Genomic DNA, 21,432 nt, shown 5'->3' on the forward strand with positions numbered 1-21,432 from the left:
TTTCATGAGAGATAAATTAATTCCAAGATAGTTTTGTTAGGTAACGTGTCAGAATAAATATGACATCCTCATATGATCAAACCATGAGAGCAGAGTATACCTGATCATGCAGCCGCTCATGTCAAAGAAAATGAGAACGAGAAATTTAGCAGATAGAGAAACAAACATTATCCTAGGTCAATTTCTTGCATGCTGTTTAATAATGTGCAACACTAATGCACTGAACCTAAACGCTGTAGTTTACAAAAAAGTTCGGTATTTATGCGAGAGGAGAGACAAAATTAAAGTGATGAGGAGACATGTGAAAGATCCTTGCCGCAAGTATGTGAAAAAGTGAACGGCAAAGAGTTTCAGCATCCCTGAATCAGACACTACGGTATATTAAAAAGCTTCCTATCAGAATAATCCTGTAGAAGGAATTTGATGAGCGTAGGAAAATAATATTGAATTACCTTGCATCTGAGACGTTTCCAGTGATAAATCGTTTTGTGTTGAGTAACGGCGAACTTTACCCAAACGCGGACTATCCCCATCCTCTTTAGGTTGGTATGGTGAACTATTCCCACGTCTTTTGTTGCCGAGGAGTTGTCTGTTTATTGAGTTAAAAAGATACAAGAATTAATAATGAAATTTAAAAAATAAGACAGACATGTTAAAGGTACAGAATCGGATGCCTGATCTTTTGCATGAGAGTTAAATAATACCTACGATCTTTATGAGTACTGATGGGTTCTATTCCTCAGCAAGATATGTGTGGCGTTCTTATATAGATTGAGAGACAAAGAAACAAAAAATAACCAGCTGATAAAATTTTACATGGAAGGCAACCACAGCTCGTTTGCAAAAGTCATTAGGGATCTCACTAAAGTCACAAACTTCTTTAAAGAACCGTTTCCTTTCAAGAATTACAAAGTATTTTTCAGCGTAAACTAAGTTCTAAAAAGTTAAGTTAAGCTGAAATTCTGTACAGACAGTCCTAGAGGACAAATACTTTGAAAAAAACACAACAAAAACCCATTATTGAGGGAATTCATTTCAGAGTAGGATTTCAGGGGAAGAACTGTTTCATACTCAAAGCACTATGATACCTGCGATTTGTAGATTCAATTTCAACAGTTAATTCATCGTTTTGATCTCTCAATGAAGCATTTTCTGTTTGTAATTGGTTCAATTTTTCTATAAGCAGCGCCACCTGTTGATTTGATTCCTCCAGCTCATGAACCTTAAAGTAAAATAGCAAAAACAAAATATTAAAGAAAGCTTGCACTTTTGAAAGAAAATGAAAAAGTTGGAGTGCCTCAATTGTGACAACACCAATAGTCAATACAATTGTCAGAGATCAATTATGATACCTCTGATGACATGAAAAATCCTTCGGTGATTCTGAGGTGGCCGATCAAGCAACAAAATATGCGTTTCGTTGAGTGTTTCACCAGATTATGGCATGCTCATTGAAAATATTCAAATTCAACAGAAAAATATCAGAAGAATTAAAGTTTGCCATGTCTAAAATTAAAACTTCCTGCTCAATTAAAAAATCAAAGTCTACTGAGTCAAATGGGATACTAAAATGATTGGGGCAAATAAACATTCGGATTTTAGTCAAACAATTAAATTTAAGTGCTAATTTTTGCTAGGACATAAAATTATAATGAATTGGAATAGAAGGAGAAATTTTGAAACAAGTAATTCTGATATTCTGATGAGCATGTAGGTTTGTTATTTGAGGGTAGATTTGACTTGCATTGAATTTTGGGAGATTCAATATTCAGAATGGACCGCCAGACGAGTTATGAGTTTAAGCATTCTGATACAGTGAAACCTCACTAAGCCGGTACCCATATAAGCCGGAAACTCGCTTAAGTTGGCACTATCGCCCGGTCCCGTTTATCGTCTATATCAACAGTGTAAGTCGGCAATCAATCGGTTTGCGACATCGCAGACTTCCTGTCATACTTCATTTTTTAAATGGAAAATTACTCAACTGCACTTTTTTAAAACTGCCGTGATTTTTCTTCTCAGTGCGAAGAAAATTCTGCATAAACTTCAAGGAATGATGTCAATTTGTTCTCCTTTAAAAAAATAACAAAGAGGCAAAGATTTTTAGACACCGCAAATGAAATATGTGATTGCGGACTTACGCTGTTGATATACCGCAATGCTAAAAAAGTCCGAATAGCTCAGAATCGGGTAAGTCAGAAACCCGCCTAAGCCGGTACAATTTTTGGTCCCGACTGAAAAAAATAATGTTTAAACGAGGTTTTCTCCTATTTTTGCAAGGCCTACCTTTGTTTTTTCTAATTTGTTCAGATTACTTTCTTTGCTTTTCCTTGGCAATCATTTGCGATGATGCAAATGAGGCGTGAGCGCGACCCTCCACACTAGGGATCTAGAAGCAAAGTGGGTACTTGCACAATATAGCCAAGGACTAGTCGTACATAGCGGGAGTTCAAATCGCCACGTATTTTGGTGGGGAAATCTCGTTTTTCTACTTGCAAGTTTGCTTTGTAAGAGTAGAAATGAAAAGTTTTTATGGCTGAAATTTATTAACAGCAAGAAGGAAGTATGTGTTCTAAAACTTTCAACTGAATATTAAGGTGATTCGACAGTTGCCATTTTTTGTGTCAGAGCAACGTGCGATATATCGCAACAATTCATTCCATAATTTCAGCTTATTGTCATTTTTTTTACGAATTTTGAGATCGCACTCCTGTCGTCATGAAACTAAAAAATTCATGTACCAAATTTGACAAAGAAATTCAACGCAACAAAGGCAGCGTTTTTTTTTTTTTAAAAAAAAAAAAAAAAAAAACAATAATCTACTTAAGTTAAATCGCATATAAATCTTATCGTCACAGTCTTTGCAGTATTTAAAGGACCTATGAGGACCTATCAATATGAGTTTAGGGGTGGAGAGAGTTGCTTTGCTTTCAACGTTGCAAGCATTGAAAAGATTGGCTACAAGTCTATTTAGAAAAAATAAGATTATACAAGATATACAAGATAATGCGTTGCCTACACAAGTACTTACCCGCTCATGTAATGTTATAATTTCTCTTGCTTGAATATCAACTTGGCTGATGAATTTTTCTTTCTCCTCGACACTGGCTTTAAGACATTGATTTTCTCTCTCAACTAGGTTGTACTCCTAAAAAGTAGAAAGATTAGTAGGATATGATAAGACAGTAACAAAATGAAAAACGATGGGTTAGATATGAATTGGGCGACATGAGAGTAAGAGGAGATATGACAAAAAACTTGATTAAATAAATGTACAAAAAAGAATAAAAATTTCACATCCAATGAGTCTAATAATTCTATTATATGATGTTTCAAGGAATTTTTCATTCCAATAAGCGTTCTGAATATGTTTTTCATGAGTAACTTTCAGGAAAATTTGCGCTGAAAAGCATTCTGTTAGGCATGTTCTAGAAATTTTTGTGCGAGCATATGAAGCACAGCAATCCCTTCTATGAGAAGATCTATAAATAGGTGCCGAATGATTCTTCATCTCTCCATGCCATGAAGGCACCATGCAAGTCGCTACTGAGGTATGTGTAATTGAGGGATTACAACATGTTCATTTGACAAAAACATAAAATAAAACAAAAAAAACAAAAACAAAAACAAAAAAAAGAAGAAAGAAAGAAAGAAGAGAAGAGGAGGGAAACTCAGAAATTTATTTTTAGTGCAACTGTCCCCAGAATAAGACGAGGGGACTACTTTTCAAAGAGTACAGTGTTCAAAAAACATCATAATCTTTACACATCCGGATAAGAAATAAAGTAATCGGCAAATCATGTAGTCATAGGGAGTTGGAAAGTTTGGGCCTTTGCGACTGACTTGGTGTACTTTTTCTCCACAATTATTTTATTTCTTATGCACAGAATAGGCACATGACCATCTTGATGTTCAAAAAAGTGAAACACACAATGGAAAAATGAGTTTAACAGTAAGTCTTATGGAGATAATAATAAAGCTTTTGACAAACACCTTCTGGTAGCTTTGTTGTACACTAGGGAGAGCTTGGTGCTATGAAAAGAGGCAATTTGAGTTCTTCAACATGGCTCAAACCCGTTCGTAGCCAAATCAAAACAGAAAACTTACACACAAAAAAAATAAAAAAATAATGTTATTTTACTTACATTCTGAAGGGATGATAGATCTGATTTCAATTTAGTTTCTTCTGCTCGAGATTTTTCCAACTTTGCCTCTAGCTGCGAGCTTTGTTCTCGTAGCTGTTCTCGTTCATTTAGAAGCTGCAAGCTCAATTGCTTCATTTGCTCGGCATGCTTTTGTTCTAGCAACCTGATAAGATACAAAAATACATATTAGATACATCATATATAGTAGGTATCTATGAATAAATGGTATCATTGTGAGGCGCTCATGACCTGAGGAAATTTGTGACCTAAGGCGGTAATTTTAAGAATTCTTTTGGTTTTCAAACCGAATGAGGAAAAACGGTGGAGCACCCTGATTGATTAAATTTTAAGGCTCAACGCACACTAGAGTCCTTTTATACTAAGAATTAAGACAACACCCCCTTATGGAGTCACAAACAGGAATAAAGATTACACAAATTTAACGTTTTTCGTAATCTTTGATCGGCTCATTCTGGAATTCCTTTCTCCGTTCCTTCTCTCATTCCGTTTGTTCCTTGTCGAACCCGTAATTCCTCCGTCCATTCCAGATTATAATCTTTACAATTGGTGAAAATGTTATCTTTATTCCTGTTTGTGACACTGAGGAGGCCTAAAATACGGTAACCAATCAAAAATGGATTCACATTGTCTCGACTCTCAGTATAAAGAGAAAAAGAGACTCTAACGCAAACCATTTTGACCTTCTGACTTAGTGTGAAAATTTGCTAAGAATAAGGACTAAAACCGTTGAATGTGAGTACATAGGAAAAGTGAAGAGGACAAGGTAAATTAGAGCAATGTTAAGGTTGAAATTGGTGGATTTACTTGATTTGCTGCTGTGTTGCTTTTTCCATTCTAGCATGATGGTCATCGACTTCTTGTGCTAGTAAGGTGGCTCTTTCATTGGCAGCATTCAGATCTGCATAAAGTTTGTCTTGAGAATGTTCCATTTGGTCTAAACAACATCTGAAAAGAAGAAATTCAATTTGTTGTTTAAATTATGCCTAATAAAATTCTACTATGTTTTCCGAGAAATGTGGGACTTCAAGGATGTATGCTGACATAACAGATTCATTATTCTGGATAGAAAATCCCTAGTGATGAAATCTGCTGCTTGGAGCACAAGCACTGTGACTATACTTCCAGGTTTGTAATTTTCATTTCAGACTAAATATGCGATTGTGCACTGAGATGGGGACCTTAGTTTGCGGAGGAAGAATTCGCTGTGCAACAAGTTTAAGCTGGGTTAACATGATTGCGAAAGAGACAGAAAACGTTCACTTAACTTCTAAACAGTGAGTTGCAAGTGATTTTGTGTCTGCACATGTTAAAAAGTAATGCGAAATTAAGCCAGTAAATAGGACTTTCCTAAGCAAGTAGGAATGGTACATCAGAAAATCTTACACTTGTGGTTTCTACTTGTCAATGCATCCTGTTTAAATTCAAATACGAGCAGATATGGGCGTCTCTTACCGATACATCTTGATTTGAAACTGTGAAATAGCTAAAGATGCCATGAGAAGCGTGACTTGCAAACTTTCGGTGCTGCCGTTTTCGCACCGTTGGAAGTTGGCAAGTTCCTTGTCCAGCATTGAGGATACGTGGGAGATGTTCACTTCACTTTTGTGTGACAGTCCAAGGTCATGAAGAAGAGAGGCTGGGTTTGATAAGCCAGCTGTTTCCCATAGCTCCGACAATGTGTCAATGCTGACAACCCTACATTGAAACATTGAATTAATTCAGATAGATTAGTGAAGTTAAACTATCCAAAGACTTGTGATATCTTAATAATTTGTTTTTCCTTATAAAGTGCATCAGTTTTTTTTTTTTTATATATATTCATTGGGATCGATGAACAATAAATTGTTCATACATTCCTACACCTTTCCTACATTTTTTGAAGAAAAATCCATACAAATTAGTTTTTTTTCAAATTTCCTCCTCTTAAAATAAAAAGAAAGTTGTTTCTGAGGAGACTTTCTCTTCCTGCTCGCTTATTTGATCTTTGTTGACTTTTCCGCCATTCCCACAAAGATATTCTTCTGCATTGTACAAAGATAACATGCAAAAGATAACAAGAGATAACAACACAAACTAAGAACAACTGCTCAGTTGACTCAATCCCTCTACAAAAGGTTGATAAAAAAGATTTGGAGATAAAAAACATTTTGTTGAAAAACTCTCTTACCCAGGAGAAGTCAAGTCGACACCAGAGAATTCTGTTGTGTTCTGAAATTCTTGGGCAGACACATCCGGAGAAGGTGCCATCACAGGTTCCGAGGAAAGTAAATCACTGTTCCTTAGCAATTTTAAAAGTTCTTTGAAGCTGATTTGATTATCTCTGTCCGTATCCAGCTTTCGGAATAAATCTTCGACTTCCTGTTAAATGAAACAAAAATAAGATGACTCTGCTCAATGGGTATTCTCAACCTCTGTGCTAAATTCACAAGAACAGACTAGGTTTATTAATCTTGGTTTGGAATCTGCCTAGACTTATGGTAGATGTATGTAGAGGATGCTTATTTTCCTATCCCAGGTTTCCTTCATTCCTCTTGTGCATTATTTCCAGTTTTGAAATCTCTAAGAATTTCGAGATGCAGTTCATGAAATTACAAGCTATGACTTTGGTTACACACCGATTTTGCATATGTGACAAAGACCGCTTGATTTCATGTTCTCGCAGTACTGCAGTCATGAGAGCAATAAGCTAATCATACAAAGTCTGCTTGTAATTAGAACAAAATACGGTGAAATTTTCAAAATTTCCAATAGATTCCTAGAAAAAATAATAGTCATGCGTGGATATTTTGCCATGTTGATACGCAAATAATTTTGCATCTGGAGAATGACGATATGGGCCTTTAACAAAGGAGATTATGACATTTAAGTTTTCCTTCAACTAGATTTCCCAAATTGCAAAAATTTTCCAGCAACTCTGGAGCGATTTGACATTTTTGCACCAAAATGCTCGAGGATGATTCAATACGTTGTAGTGCCAAAACCAAACTTTTTAAATGTATGATACTAGCGTTCCCATCCCTGTGGATGGACACACATTGAAAATACAGTACAAATTGAAAGAGCTTACTTGCGGCGAAAGCGAATTGAATCCTAGTGCACAACACAAAGAGCTGAACTGATTCCGCTGCATGAAACCATTTGTGGAGAGTCCTAGTTTTTCCCATGCTGTTCGTAATGCTATTTCAGTTTGAGTTAGAATTTCTGGATCTAAAGATTCAAGTTACATTAGAAGAGTTGAATGTTACACTGAATTAAAAACCTGAGATATTAGCACGGGACTGAAATGACACTGATAGAACGTTGGACATTAGAGGGAAAGCATGGGGCACTCTAAATGAGTGAAAGTTGTACAACCACTCTGCCACACTAAGGAAGAAAGATGTGTGAACTTTCATGGTTGCCAAATTTCCCCGGATAAAACGAGTGCTTTTGAGGAAAGGTATGCATATTATTCAATGAAATTTTCAGAGATCGTGGACGGAATTGCGAACAAAATTGACTGAAAAATTTGGAAAAAATATTCATAATTTTCCCAGTACATTCGTTTTTTATTGTAGTAAATATGGTGATGTCTAAAGGCTCATGCGGCGTTCTTCCTTAACACAGCAGCACTGCTAGCATTAATTTGCATCTCTAACAATAGAGGATGATAGATATGAAAACCAACTGAACGTTTTTAAATAAAAAGGAATTATATCCATTCTGATATGAGTCCAGAAATCCATTATTGCACATGCCTGACAGGACTCATGTCACAATGCTACCGTGCTAAGGAACACACTGTATAAACATTCGAGAGTTGCCAAATTTTCTTCGATAAAATGTTTATTTTTGAGTAAAGATATGAATATTTTCTTTTGAAATTTTCAGAAACTTAAGGTGAAATTGCGAACAAAATTATCTGAAAAATTGGAAGGATAATATTCATAGGTTTACCAGGAAATTCGTGTTTTATCAAAGGAAATTTGGCAATGCCTGAAGGTTCATACGGCGTTTTTCCTTAGCACGCCAGAATGGATAGTTCCTTTTCATTTAAAAGCGCCTAATTAATAATGATTCTTATTCAGAAATACAGGAAATGGGAATAAAATTCACTCGAAAGAAAGAAATTATAGACCAAGACATCAGACATATTCCTATCTTCCTAGGAAATTTTCTACATTGAAGCCACCATAAAGACATTTCAGTTATATCTTAGCTCTGATGATGATTAACCTTCATCCTGCTTATAACCCTAAGCTTATTTCTGCTGGTTGTTTTCCAGAAAAAATTTGAGCAAATTTCGGGTGGATTGGGTTAGCTACTGAGGTTCAACTTAGAGTTTTCATTTTTCAATAAGTTGAAAAGTTATGGTTGAAATATACCTAGTTGTTGACTGGTGGAACTCTTGGATGACGGGACACAGGCAGGACCAATCTCTTTGCTAAGAGGAGTTGAGGACCTGTATCCATCACAGTCTTTAAAGTCATCTTCTATTATTTCTTCTGAAATACACTTCACGCCTTTCTCTGGTTTGGATCTGCGGCCATATTTTTTCTCCCCAAAAACAAATTTTGGAGATACTTCACGATCTAACACCAAAAACGAAGCATTTGTTAGGACATTAACTTCAGTGAATTGCTGAATGAATGAGATAACAAAAAAAGGTTCAACACTGGTATTCATGGCTACCTTGCTGGCAGTTTCCAAACCATGCATTATAAAAGTTACTTGAATAAATAATAATATAAACAAAGAGAGGTTAATCTACAGTAAATTGGTTTATTTGAGAAAAGGTTGAGCAAAATTTTGAGCTCAGTATTACATCACTGGGGGGCTATGCCTCCTGGCCGCTATGCTGCCCGGCCCCCAGAGGGCGCTTCGCGTTCTCTTAGGCCCGCGTAGACTAAAGAACGACCAAAAAAAATGCAAAGATTATTATACCCGACTCTCATTTATCCAATCTCCCTCTAGTTGGGAGCAATTGGACCAATAAGAATCAAATGAAAATGTCTGTATTTACTTCAAACTTCACGCCTAGACTGAAATGAAACGGAACGGAGAGTTTCGTTGCTTTTGGATTGTCTGTAACAAAGAAGCATACCTTCTATTCACTTACCCTACTACACCGAAAAAAAAGATGCTGTAATAACACCCCGGATGTTACGGTTGTTAAAAAAATGTGCGACAACACTCTGGCAGTTAACGTAGCATGATAGGATGTTACTTTAACAGCCAGAGTGGTAATTACAACATCAAAGAGTTGTCGATTTTTTTAACATCCAGGATGTTATCACAGCACCTCTTTTTTTTCAGTGTAACAGTCCAAAATACAACATTTCCCGCTTACTTCAGTTTTCCACTAAATTTGAAATTCCTGCTGTTAATAATTGGCGGAAATTTCAAATTTTGCCCCCCTTTCTAAGCTTTCTGGTCTCCTCTAGTATAAAAAAAACCTGGGTCCTATATTCCAATTATGATTCCAGCAGGATCATCTGGGGACATTCACCTGTCAATAATCGCAAAACTCATGAAAACCGGCCCAGTAGAACGCTCAAACGAACTATGACAAAAAAAAATTACTTTGTTTAAGTAAATGGGAGAGTTCGCAACTTTACCGCATAATATAAAAAAATCTGGGTTGTATTTTCAAAATCTGAATAAAGTGGGCTCATCTAGAGAAAATTACCTGCCAATAAATGCAAAAATCATGAAAATCAGCCTGGTATAACACTGGAACTAAGCGTAACCAGATATGCAAATTAGGAGGTCTCGGAGCTTATAGTATATATTTTGGAACTTTTCAAGAAACTGAGTAAAGCTTGGTAAGGCCTTTAGAGCAGAATAGAATTTTTTAAAATTACAGATGGAAAATTCATGAGAACCTACGAACCTGGAGATGGCTCTCTGCTCACATCATCTTCCGTGGACCAATCGCTGGTTGTAGAAGATCCATCCAAAATCTTGAGAAGGGCTTCTTTAAAGGCAGAAAAACTAACTTTGTTTACATGAGTTAAGGCTTTAAATAAGGCAGCAGTTCTTCCTTCATCCAATTCCAATGCTTCGCATAATGAATTTAGTTCACGTTTGTCAAGGCACTCATTTTTATTTAGATCATAACTTTTAAACAATGCATACAGTTGTTGCTCATATGGGTTGGAATGGTGAAGTTCTTCCATTGGATAAATTAATCTGAAAAATAAAGGAGAGACAGATATCTATAATAAACAGACATAATTAAACACATGTAATTTACTTGGGGTTATGCGCTTTTCAGAAGTCCCAAAAAAAAGGAACTCATTTGCTAAATGTAAGAGCCACTCTGACAGCACTGACTGAAAAACTTGACTTGTCAGAGGTGGATCCGCGGATTTGAGTCTTAAACTCATGCGCCCTGTCCACAACGCTCTTGTCACATGCCCACGGCTCATGGGTACCGCATGCAGTTGGCACTTAGTTCCAAATTAAGAGAGCATAAAATCCCACTTTTCTGATTCTCCAGGCCACTTTTGGGTACATTGTTTCATTGTGTCCTTTGCTCTCTTTCCTTAGAGCTCTATATCCCCCCTTCCCTATCTCTGCTGACACCCACCATGACTCAGCCGACATTTAGAGACTACCATCTATGCTCACAATGCCATTAATTCAGTAATCAGTTTCATGATCAACACAAGCGTTCTACAAGTGAACGTTGCACGGCCCCTTCCTGACGTCCTGAGGCACTGCAGGTGGAAGTCCATTGAGGACGAGCGTCTTAAAGGGGCTTACTGTCCACTATCTTGCTCCATTGTACAAATTGACACTTTGAGTCCCCAAAGAATTGAAACCTTCAACACCACAGTAACTCACTGGACTGGCTTTCAGCTGCCAATGAAGTAATTAAGCTGGACTCCAGCTAAATGAAATACGTGATAGATTCCCTGATTTGGAGGAATGGATAAATCAATTTCATCTTGGACTTATATTGTACATTCTATAAAAATTATCTGGGGTTCTTTAAAGTCAAAAGCAAGGTCCAAAGCAAGGGTTTGCCATTTTTTGAATAAAATTTAGTGAAACTTTCACGAGGTTGAATTTTAGGCTCTTTCTTACCTTGGTTGCAGGCTTAGGATAACAACATTAGCAACTGACTTAAGAAATTTTTACGTTGATAGGTCATGAAGGCCGAGCTAAATGCACGCACTCAAAAAGAATGATACATTCCAATGAAGAAAATGATTAACACAAGTAATAAAGATTCTACAAAAATAAGAGAAAAGAGAAAAATTCAATTGACACACTTATCACGTCTTGGTTTTTTTGTTGTGGTTTGACTGTTATGGCAGCACATAGAATAAGACCATAAGACAGAAGCATACAGAAGACTAGTAATGATAGGAGCGCTCCCTGTGATCAGAACTATCAGAACAGCAGGCCGCAGGACGATCTCTATGCAGTGCCGCGTTTGCCTATGCGTCGTAATTGAAGGGGAATCTTGAGTCGACGAAGGGCCCTGGGCCTTGTCCTTGTCCCCTTGTTTCCACGACGTGGACCATGGGACGTCTCATGGGATTTGTCCCCAGGGCCGGATTTAGGGGGTGGCCACGTGGGCCGCGGCCCATGACTGCAAATTTAGGGGGGCGGAGAATTTTGAAGTTTTTTTAAATGTAGGTATTAAAAAAAATCGAATTCAGAAAAAAAATTACAGACGAGAAAACACGACAAAATTTCTCATTTCCTGAGAGTAAAGTAATTTCTAATTTTGACGTCTTTCGGTGACGCAAAAGGCAGCACCTTTAATTTGTCGAGTTAAGAGAGAAACCAAACTCGCAATTTGACCTGGAACGGCGCGACTTAGAGAGAAATGATAACGAGGACTTGAGATGAAAAGGAGAAGCCCGTGCGACGGTCAGCGTGTAACACATATTAGCGCCTACAAGACTGCATGAATACTTCACGCATTGCATCAAACACTGTGCGGTCAGCAGCGGTCGGCGTGAAACGCATGGCGCCTACAAGACAGCATGAATACTTCACGCATTGCGCCAAATACAGTGCGGTCAGCGCGGCGGAAGTTAAACTTATTAAACCACATTATGTTTGTTCTTTCATAATTTTTTCGTTCAATACTTGTAAATGGAAGGCCTTGTCCACACAGAGACAGGTTTACGGAACTTAACTTCCGCGCAAAGTTTCGTGAACTTTTGCTAGTAGCGTTGACAGGGCTTTCGCAAAAAATGTGTTAAACGAGTAAACGCGTCTTATGCACCCCTCCCCTTCTGACACGTTCACTTGATGGTTGTTATTGATGTTTCGGAATGGATGAGAAGGGGGCGGCAAAATATAGGCGGCCCTTGGGCGGCAAGTAGGTAAATCCGGCCCTGTTTGTCCCAGGGAAAAATCTCACTTGCGAAGTTGGGAAAAATATTGAGTTAGTCAATACTAATCACAGTACCTAAGAGTCCTTGTGGAGTCCCAGGAATGACTTCTAAATAAGAAGAGGACATTTTGTTGTGTTTTTTAACGGGAAAAAATTTTAAGAAGTTCCATTCCTGCGATTCAAACTTGGGAAAAATCCCGTGGAACGTCTCGTGGAGACAAGGCGTGACTGCGCGACTGAGCACACGTCTCTCAGTTCGAAAAAAAGGCACATCAACGGCGTAAGGGCGTAAGTCTGCAACCACGTATCTCGTTAGCGGTGTTTGAAAATCTTCGTCTCTCTATTATTTTTTTAAAGGAGAACTAATCGACATCATTCCTTGAAGTTTTTGCAGAATTCTCTTCGCAGGGAAGAAACAATCACGGCAGTTCTAGAAAATTGCCGTTGAGTAGTGTTCCGTTTAATAAATGAAGTATGACAGGAAGTCGGCGACGTCGCAAACCGAGACGTGGTCCGCGGACTTACATCGTCGATATGCTGCAGCCTCCACGAGTAGCCAGGAGATGCGGGAAAATCCTGGAATCTACTTTTCATTTAAAATAATAATAATCAAAGAAACTGCATGGAATACATTTTTTAATTATTTTGGCCTCTTTTCATGGAAAACTTTGATTCGAACCTCTATATTTGACATGTCTAGGAAATAAACATTCATTTACATGGATCGTTTTTCTATAAAGAAAATAACAAGAGTCGGGCCCTTGTCTGCTTCGCGGCTCAACCCCCCGAGATTTAGTGTTACTGCAAGTCTGCTGAATGCTGATAAGTAAGAAGTGATAAATATTGAGGCGAGGTTTGAAGAAATGCAATTCTGCGGAAAAATTGAAAGCACAATTTGACATGATAATGAGAAGAGGATAGAACAAATTGTCTACTTTATCCGATAAGAAATTGTTGTTTTGACGAAGGCCGCAATGCAAAATCACGCATCTCAATCGCGGCGTTTCAAAATTTCTGTTCTCATTCCAGTACTTTGAAGAGAAACAAGTCATTTTCATTGCTTGAAATTTATTCCGAAAATTTTGTTAATAGAAAAGAAAAATTTAGGTTTTCAAGAAATTACATCGACCGACCAGTTTCCGAAACAAACGATGAAGCGTAACAGGAAATCTGCAACGTCGTAATAGGAGGTACGTGGTCATACTTTGACCATCGATATCCAAATAAAGCTGAATAAGTACATACTTTTCTAGTCTCTCTCTTTACATAATTATATAAGAAATTAAATAAGTAACACGATTTTAAATTTCGAGATCATTTGAGAATATCCCGTGTTAATTACTCTGGGTTCCTTAGTCACCAGAGTAAAAAGTTTACAAGCAAAATAACGCGATATAAACCAAGTCAAATGACTTCCCGGCCCGATAGATAAGCCCGGCATTTGAATAATGCACGGCGGAGCGTAAAACAGTGGAAGAATATTCGAAGCTGGGTTCGAACCTAACATGCAACTATTTGAACTCCGCGGTGGGCCGGGTTGCATACGCTCGGTTTTGCGGGCGAAATCTGAGATCTGCGCACGGCTTTCGCGAAAGGGTAACGGGTGCGACGTTCGTTCAAAACGTTTATTTCAGTCAACTATATCGAAGTGTTATGCTCCAAGGCAACAATTTACGGAATTTTTAATCATGATCTGAAGTTTAGAGAGAACCTCAAGAGCATCACAGACGGAGATGGACTAATGTATTTTGCGAAGCAAGCACCGCACACGACACGAGATACACATTTCTGTGTAGAAAACTTTTGCTTCAAGGCGGATGTTCTTAATAGTCATTTTTTTAATTTCATGTCTTTTTTAAGATTTAAATATCCCTCAAGAGCCAATCCCATCTACAGAGCTAGCGCAGAGTGGCAAAATTTCATGAAAAATAAAATCTTGTTTCAAATGAAATATTTCATGAAATATCAGAAATGTATGAAAGAAATTGAAAAAAAAAAAACCGGTCCCTTTTCAAGTTTCGCAGAATGTAAAAATTGTGAATTTTTTTGCTAATTTTGTGTGTTTGAATACGGGTTGCATACTCTAGCCCCTGAAAAATATGAAATAGTTCACAGCCTCGTGAAATTTCATGAAATATTTCACTGAAATTTCCAATGTTACATTCCTTTCTTACGTTTCATGCCACCCTGAGCTAGCGGGTCAGCGCCCCAAAAAGGTGCCCAAGCATGTTATCTGGCCTACCTCAAAAACTGAAGGGGAATTATTGTTGTGCGTAATCTCCATGCCTTCAGTTTCGTATTGCGGACTAGGAGAGACACATCTCCGAACCTTCCACCCTCTGTGCCGATTTGACGTCAAAGGGTACTTTCACCCATGGTTTCAGCTTCAGTCACCATTTCAGTATCCACGTAGCACAGTTTCAGGTCCCGTTGCGTTTCTGCGTCCCGACCCCCCCCCCCCCCCCCTCTCCCGTCTGTTGCAGCCAAGGGAGAGAGAGAGAGAGAGAATTTCTCTTCTCCCGTAACCGCTCAGATCATTGGCTCAAGTGAATTCTCTCGCTTATCAGTAGTTCATTCTCCGATTCTAGAGCTGCCCGCTCGCCTGAACCCAGATTTGAGTATGCAATGCCACCCATCCCGTGGAGGTGTTCCTACCTTTCCGTGCGATTTTTACCTCGCGAATTGTTATTGTTTCATTTTCATGTGTATCACAGCTTTGTAAAATAAATCGGTGTGTTTTTTTTCCATTCCTCGCGACCCTTTCGAAATGGGTGTGTGAGCAGCACGGTGGGCTCGCGTTGATGAGGCGCCCAGGGTGTATTTATTGATAACCTAAAATTTTTTTGGGTCTTTCGTGAGCAAGTTCGGTCTAGTTTCCTTCGCCTTCGCACCCGTGCCTGGCTCGTGAAAATAATGAAGTGCTTTTTGTTCAACTAGTGCGATGTGATAATCACTCAGTGAGCTCGCAAAATGTCTGCATCCAAAGTAACGAATGCAGTTTCTTTCAAACCTGTTGAGGTCCCAGAGGCCCTTCAAGAGGGTGATAAGTTTATCAAGTGGGATGAGGTACAGAACCTTTATTTATTCACTATTTCTCCTAGTTCTTCCATAGATTACTAGGATAGGTGTTAAATATGTATTCAGAATTGCTTTTCTTTTGTGTTTAAGACTGTTCAAAGATCTGTTTCACATTATATGAAAGGTGGATCAACAGAATTCATTGTTTACAAAATTCTTGGGTGTCACCTCCGTCAAATCTTAGCCTCACTCTTTCTGACTCTTTTACTCTCATCATTCGCATGTATTCTGTAATCAGTCGTGACAACAGTTTGTTTATGCAGTTCCCTGATAGCATATGGAATTGTAGACAGTATTCAATACCTGCTGTTTTGACATCTGTTGATGGACATCCTTCCAAGTAAGAAACAAAATGCGTAGCGTAGCGAAAGGCACCTTTCCACCCTTTTTGATACATTCCTCGACAGGGGTAACAGGTAGAGATCATTGGTCTGGAGTCATTCTAGTCCAAGTTTTCTGAGGACTGAACGGAACGATCAGAATGAAACGAAATGGCTTGATGATAAGCAGCATTGAAAGTGAATTTTTATGAATATTGCAAGGGAATTGCATCTATGTCATGTTGGAGTTTGCAAATTTTAGCCTTTACACCTTTTCATGAATAGATAGACACCTATGTCCCTTTCTCCACCACTCAATTTTTGCGTTCATATCCTGAAAATCTACGCCAGCATTTAAAGAAAGCAACTGTACTTACTATCACATATCTTTATAAGAGATCTCTTAAGTTGATTCGTAGTAACCTGTGTAGAGAGAACACTCCTGTAAATCTTAATTCTAACATTTGTGTCCCAAGACGATTACAACAGTTCTAATCATGGTTCTTCTAAATTTACAGGATAGTGGCTCAGGGATACCTGTCACCTTACGCGTGGACAAGTATGGGTTCTTCTTATATTGGACTGATCAAAATAAGGTAAGGAATGCACATATAGAAATAAATCTTTCATGATTGAAACCCTTTTCAAAGTAAAGTGAGTTTTTTTAATATATTTTCAGGTGTCAATTAAGTACTTAGAATTTTTGTACCTTTACTTACTTTACTTTTGGCACTCCTGAATCCTTGAAAAATTGCTATGTCAACACTTAGATCCTTGTTGGGAAAGGCTGACACTTCTCAAATTTTGCCTTCTTTTTCAAACCTTGATGACAATCCAAAATCTTGTCATCTCTAATAGGCACATATCCTGTTGCCTATCTTGTGTCTTTCTATGGAAGCATCAAAGCAGCTATGAGTCTATTCAGGTCAAAATTAGGTGACACACCTGTATGGTCTTATGTTCTCTGGATAATGGGACAGCATCGGGAGGTTTTCTTAGTCCCTTAGTCGACTCTGAAGGAGCAGCCGTGAATGCCAAGGAATGGGTTTGTCTCAGATTGGGAAGTCTTCTAAGAATTGGCTATGGGAAAAAGGAGAGAGGAGGGATTCTCACCAACAACATAATCATTTATGACGAGAGTTCTGAGTTTTTTCGATTGAAATTTGCAGATTCACTAAAGTGACTAGACCACAAGTATGGTGCTAAATTATGCACAGCAGGGCACGTTCCTATTTCGAAATTTTATGTCCAATGTTATGGGTGCACTAAAAGCTTCTGAATCTAACAGACGAGTAAAAAAAGTACGGTCCTTGCCACTCGCTTTTCATTAAAACTTTCTTCTCACAAAAAAAAAAACTGAGTTAAATCGAGCCCCAAACCAATTTCGCTGTATTTTAAGATGGAAGAATTTTCTCGCGTACTAACTTTTTTTGACCGGATTGAACGGGTGGCGATGGCGCCATAAGGTATCTATTATCTATCTATCTATTAAGGTATCTAGGTACCTATCAAAAAAAAGAAGAAAAAAAAAACCTGAACAGTATTGGACCACCACATCTTGCAATAAGGAAATTGCTGGTTCATTTTAGAAACAACATATATGTCATTGGTTTCCCTATGCAGAAAGGTGCTTTTACATAAAAGAAAAGACTTGTGCATGAATGCAAATTATTGGCAGCGAAACTCCCAGACCCTGTATCTTGTATGCGTTGTTTCAAAATCTCATTTTCTCTTTTATTTTTTAAAGGAAAACAAATCAACATCATTCAATGTCAATCAATTACTCAAATCAGGTTTTTTTTTCTTCTTCTTCAGAATTTGCTCCGATTCGAGTAGAAAAAGCGCGGAGGGTCACCAGAATTGATCTTGAGTTGTTCTTTATTTATTTAATTAATAAAATACGATAGGAAGTCTGCAACGTCGCAAACCGAGATGTATCGTTTGGGAGTCTCACTGTCTTTATGGTTTTTTGGCAAAAAAGTACTGAATTTTTCTGCTTATGAGGCACCGAATATTTTAGGACGGTACTAACTAAACATTGTGAAAGTACTTAATATTTGCCAGCTAGTTTTAGTATAAACCACGACCATACATGCGACGCAAGAATCCCACTATGGAAAGTTGGCAGTTTCAAAAACGCCTTCAATTGTGGCGTAATACCTCACGCATTCCGGAGGGTACGAATAGTTGTATCGTTGCGCAGTAGTAATGCGATGGAAGATTAATACTGAAGTAGCCTCCACGCTGGCCTTGTTGGTGTTCCTTTGCCACTATTCTGTCGTGCTAAGGAAGAACGCCGTATGAACATTCAAGAGTTGTCAAATTTCTCCGAATAAAACATGAATTTTTGAAGAAAGTTACGCGTATTTTTCCTTGAAATTTTCCGATATTTTAGAATTAATTGGAAACAAAATTGTCCTAAAAATTGAAGAGAAATATTCAGAATTTTCCCAGTTAATTTGTTGGTTATTAAAGGAAATCTGGCAACGCCTGAAGGCTCTTGCGGCGTTTTTCCTCAGCACGGTAGTCAGTACATATTGATCGTGAAACTGCAGAAATGATTATCTCGGTTTGCGACGTTGCAGATTACCTTTCTTACTTCATTTTCCACATGGAAGAATTCTAAACGTCATTTCTCGATTGACGATAGCTTGGGTGTTTTTTTCTTCTCTACGTAAAGAATATTCTGTCGAAATGTCAAGCCACGATGTTGGCGCGGTCTTCGTTTCAGGGTGTCTACAAGTCCGGAAATAGTACTGAATTTTTAAGGGCGGTCCGGAAGTACTGAAAAAGTGCGGAAATCCCGCAAGAAGGTCCGGAATTTGTTTCATTTTGTTGTCATTTTTGTCGCAGTTAGAGTGAGAAATTCAAATTTGTGAAAATTTTCGAATTTTACCAAATGGAGGTACTGAAAAAGTACTGAATTTTTCTGTTGAGGAGGTACTGAATTTCTCGGGAATGTACTGTAAAAGCACTGATTTTTGGCCAGCCTATTTTAGTAGACACCCTGCGTTTGAAAAATAAAATAAGAGAGGAGATTTTGAAACCTCGCAATCGAGATACGCATTTTTGCAGTTTCACCGTCGACCGCTCTTTGTTTGCTCGGTTCCGTCTGAATGCGTGCTTCGTCGAAAGCTTTTACCGTGCACGGGTCTGAGCAAAATTGGTTGACGAGCACTGGAAAAACTGCTGAAAAGAGGCGTTGCATGATGACTGCCACGGCCACCTCATCGATTGAACTTTATCGGTGAATTAACCAGTATGCAAGCCAAGCGTGTGCGATCCACTGCTTGCGTGCTCCATGCTTCCCGTCAAATACACATAATCCATTTCGAGATTCCAATTCGCTAAGTGTATTCTATCAGATTACAGGATTCGATAATTTTTTTTTTTTTTTTTTCAAAACTATGCGATAGTCCGTCGCGTTGCACTCATCGAGGAGGAAGAGGGTTGCTCGAACTTCCTCCTTCAAAGTTGGGCTGATTATTGAAATGGATAGACAAGAATATATAGACAAAGAAGACAAAGCAGGACAAATGGAATGATCCCATTGGTTGAAACGGATTGGTTCCCCAAAAACATTTTTCAACGGAAAAATCGCGATGTTTTGAAATTGAGTTGCTATTTTTCGGCGAAAGAATCACTGAGGCATCAACATCTGAGGGATTATCCTCGATCTTGTCGCAATTTTATTTATGAAATTGCGTTTGATTGAATCGCAACTTTATTTGAATTTATCACGATTTTTCCTTCCATAGTTTTGCGATGGGTCGCCGCGCCGTTGATAAAATCGCGATTTTATTACAGATTTATGCGATAAAATCGCAATTTTCCATCCAATAATATTGCTATGAATGGATACATCGATAAATTCGCAATACATTGTACGATCAAATCGCAACTCATCGCAAACAATCATACCTACTTGGGTTGTTAGACTAAGGAGGAAAAAATGGACTAACTATAGGGTCCATCGTCGCGGGTTGCTGTTAGTTAGTTTTCGTACATCAACCACCTGCTTCCACCAATAGGTTCGCCTTATTTTCTCTTTGTCTTCTTTTTCTATTTTTGCCTCTTCTTTCTTATAGAAAATATTCTATCAAGTTCAGTAATCAGCCCACTGGTATCGTATTCAAGGGGAGTCTTGGGGGACTTGAATCCCTCCCCCCCATCCTCGTAGAAAGAGCTGAAAAAAAATGAAGTGTGACAGGAAGTCTGCAACGTCGCAAACGGACGTGCGCCGTTTTGAACTTTGAACATCGAGCTATAGTTTGCGGCTGCGACGTTGCAGATTTCCTATCATGCTGAATAATATCAGTGGGAAGCGGTTAAACGTCAACCCTTGAAAACCTGTGACATCCCTCCTCCGCGTGAAAAATATTTTTCTAAATTGCCAAGGAACGGTGTTGGTTATTTCTACATTAAAAAAATAAAGTAAAGGAGGTGATATTTTGAAACATCGCAATCTAGGTGCGTTTTTTGGGTATTGCACCGCCAACTTGCCATTTTTACGAGACAAATTCAACATGTCTACATTATCCTGTACTAGGGAAGAAATCAGCGTATTTTTTCTCCTTCAAAGAATATTCTCCGACAAAGACATAATTAGATGCAGAAAGAGTCCCTCTCCGGATGATATTTAATTCCGCGCGGAACGATGCAACGAAGATCTTCAAGTAAACACAAACAAGATTCTTTCTCTTATCAGACGCCCGTATTTTTCGTCTTTTCAAGTTATTTCCGACGAGAGGAACTTACTTTGTTAGGCATTCGGTTTTATTTGAGGAACCGCGTTAAAACTCGATGCGTACGACCGAATATTTGCCAAGCTTTTTATCTAAACGAAGCTGTATTTCTCTAAACGCCATTTCTATTTCAATCCGGTCCCCAAGTCAAGGCTCCTCAAAATGAGAAGTTTTAAAGACGTCTTATCGAATTTCAACAGGGATCGGGAACACCGGTGGATCCAGCAAACTGGCAACATTGTCTTTCCTCCATTTAAACTTACGGAAATGTATCGATTCCTGGAGGGGCCAGCTGCTCCGACGCGAATCGATTATTCAGTATAGGTATAAATGGAGATAATCCGGTGTTGCCAAATTGCCGGATCCGCCCGTGATCGGGGCTTACCGAAGACCCAAAAAGTTTTGATGAAGGAGTAAGATGGAGCATCTCTATGCGTTTTACTGCTGTGCTAAGGAAAACCGCCGCATGTTCCTGGTATAGTACCTGGTATAGTATAAAATACGTTCCGTTAAATCGTTGTCCAAAGTATTTACTGACGAACCACCGCCGTAAGTAGGAACGTGTTGATATTCTATCGAATCAATGTGCTGACGTCTGTCATAAACCATGACCTTCATCAAAAATTGCTCAACTATTCGTAAAAGCGTATTCTACTTGAAACAGTATAGTAAGCACTTTCTCGTTCTTATCATATATTTTGGTTGCAAATAATGTTACACATTTTTCCGAGGGATCATTTCACGACCTGATCTTATTTTCGATTACTAAATTCTGAAACCACGTA

General features: G+C 38.3%; 2 protein-coding genes across 3 annotated transcripts in view; one reads left to right on the plus strand and one right to left on the minus strand.

The window, feature by feature from the left end:
• Nin (blastoderm-specific gene 25D) overlaps positions 1-11,491 on the minus strand; it is a 40,380-nt gene extending 28,889 nt beyond the window's left edge. The window contains exons 1-11 of one of the 2 annotated variants that reach the window (XM_072299718.1): positions 11,238-11,491; positions 10,039-10,337; positions 8,531-8,737; positions 7,234-7,373; positions 6,334-6,524; positions 5,619-5,861; positions 4,971-5,111; positions 4,146-4,308; positions 3,032-3,148; positions 1,089-1,222; positions 453-589 (exon numbers count right to left, since the gene is read on the minus strand). In XM_072299718.1, coding sequence (XP_072155819.1) covers positions 453-589; positions 1,089-1,222; positions 3,032-3,148; positions 4,146-4,308; positions 4,971-5,111; positions 5,619-5,861; positions 6,334-6,524; positions 7,234-7,373; positions 8,531-8,737; positions 10,039-10,324 — 1,759 coding nt within the window. In that variant the 5' untranslated portion in view covers positions 10,325-10,337; positions 11,238-11,491. The remainder of the gene's footprint in view (positions 1-452; positions 590-1,088; positions 1,223-3,031; positions 3,149-4,145; positions 4,309-4,970; positions 5,112-5,618; positions 5,862-6,333; positions 6,525-7,233; positions 7,374-8,530; positions 8,738-10,038; positions 10,338-11,237) is intronic. The other variant, XM_072299719.1, reaches the window with a different exon arrangement.
• Positions 11,492-15,061: 3,570 nt separating this feature from the next.
• The window catches only part of Plc21C (Phospholipase C at 21C), a 68,921-nt gene continuing 62,550 nt past the window's right edge, over positions 15,062-21,432 (plus strand). Inside the window, exons 1-2 of the mRNA XM_019050569.2 lie at positions 15,062-15,570; positions 16,421-16,498. Coding sequence (XP_018906114.2) covers positions 15,475-15,570; positions 16,421-16,498 — 174 coding nt within the window. The 5' untranslated portion in view covers positions 15,062-15,474. The remainder of the gene's footprint in view (positions 15,571-16,420; positions 16,499-21,432) is intronic.

Source organism: Bemisia tabaci, chromosome 4 (genome assembly GCF_918797505.1).
Source record: "Bemisia tabaci chromosome 4, PGI_BMITA_v3".
NCBI classification, from domain to species: domain Eukaryota; kingdom Metazoa; phylum Arthropoda; class Insecta; order Hemiptera; family Aleyrodidae; genus Bemisia; species Bemisia tabaci.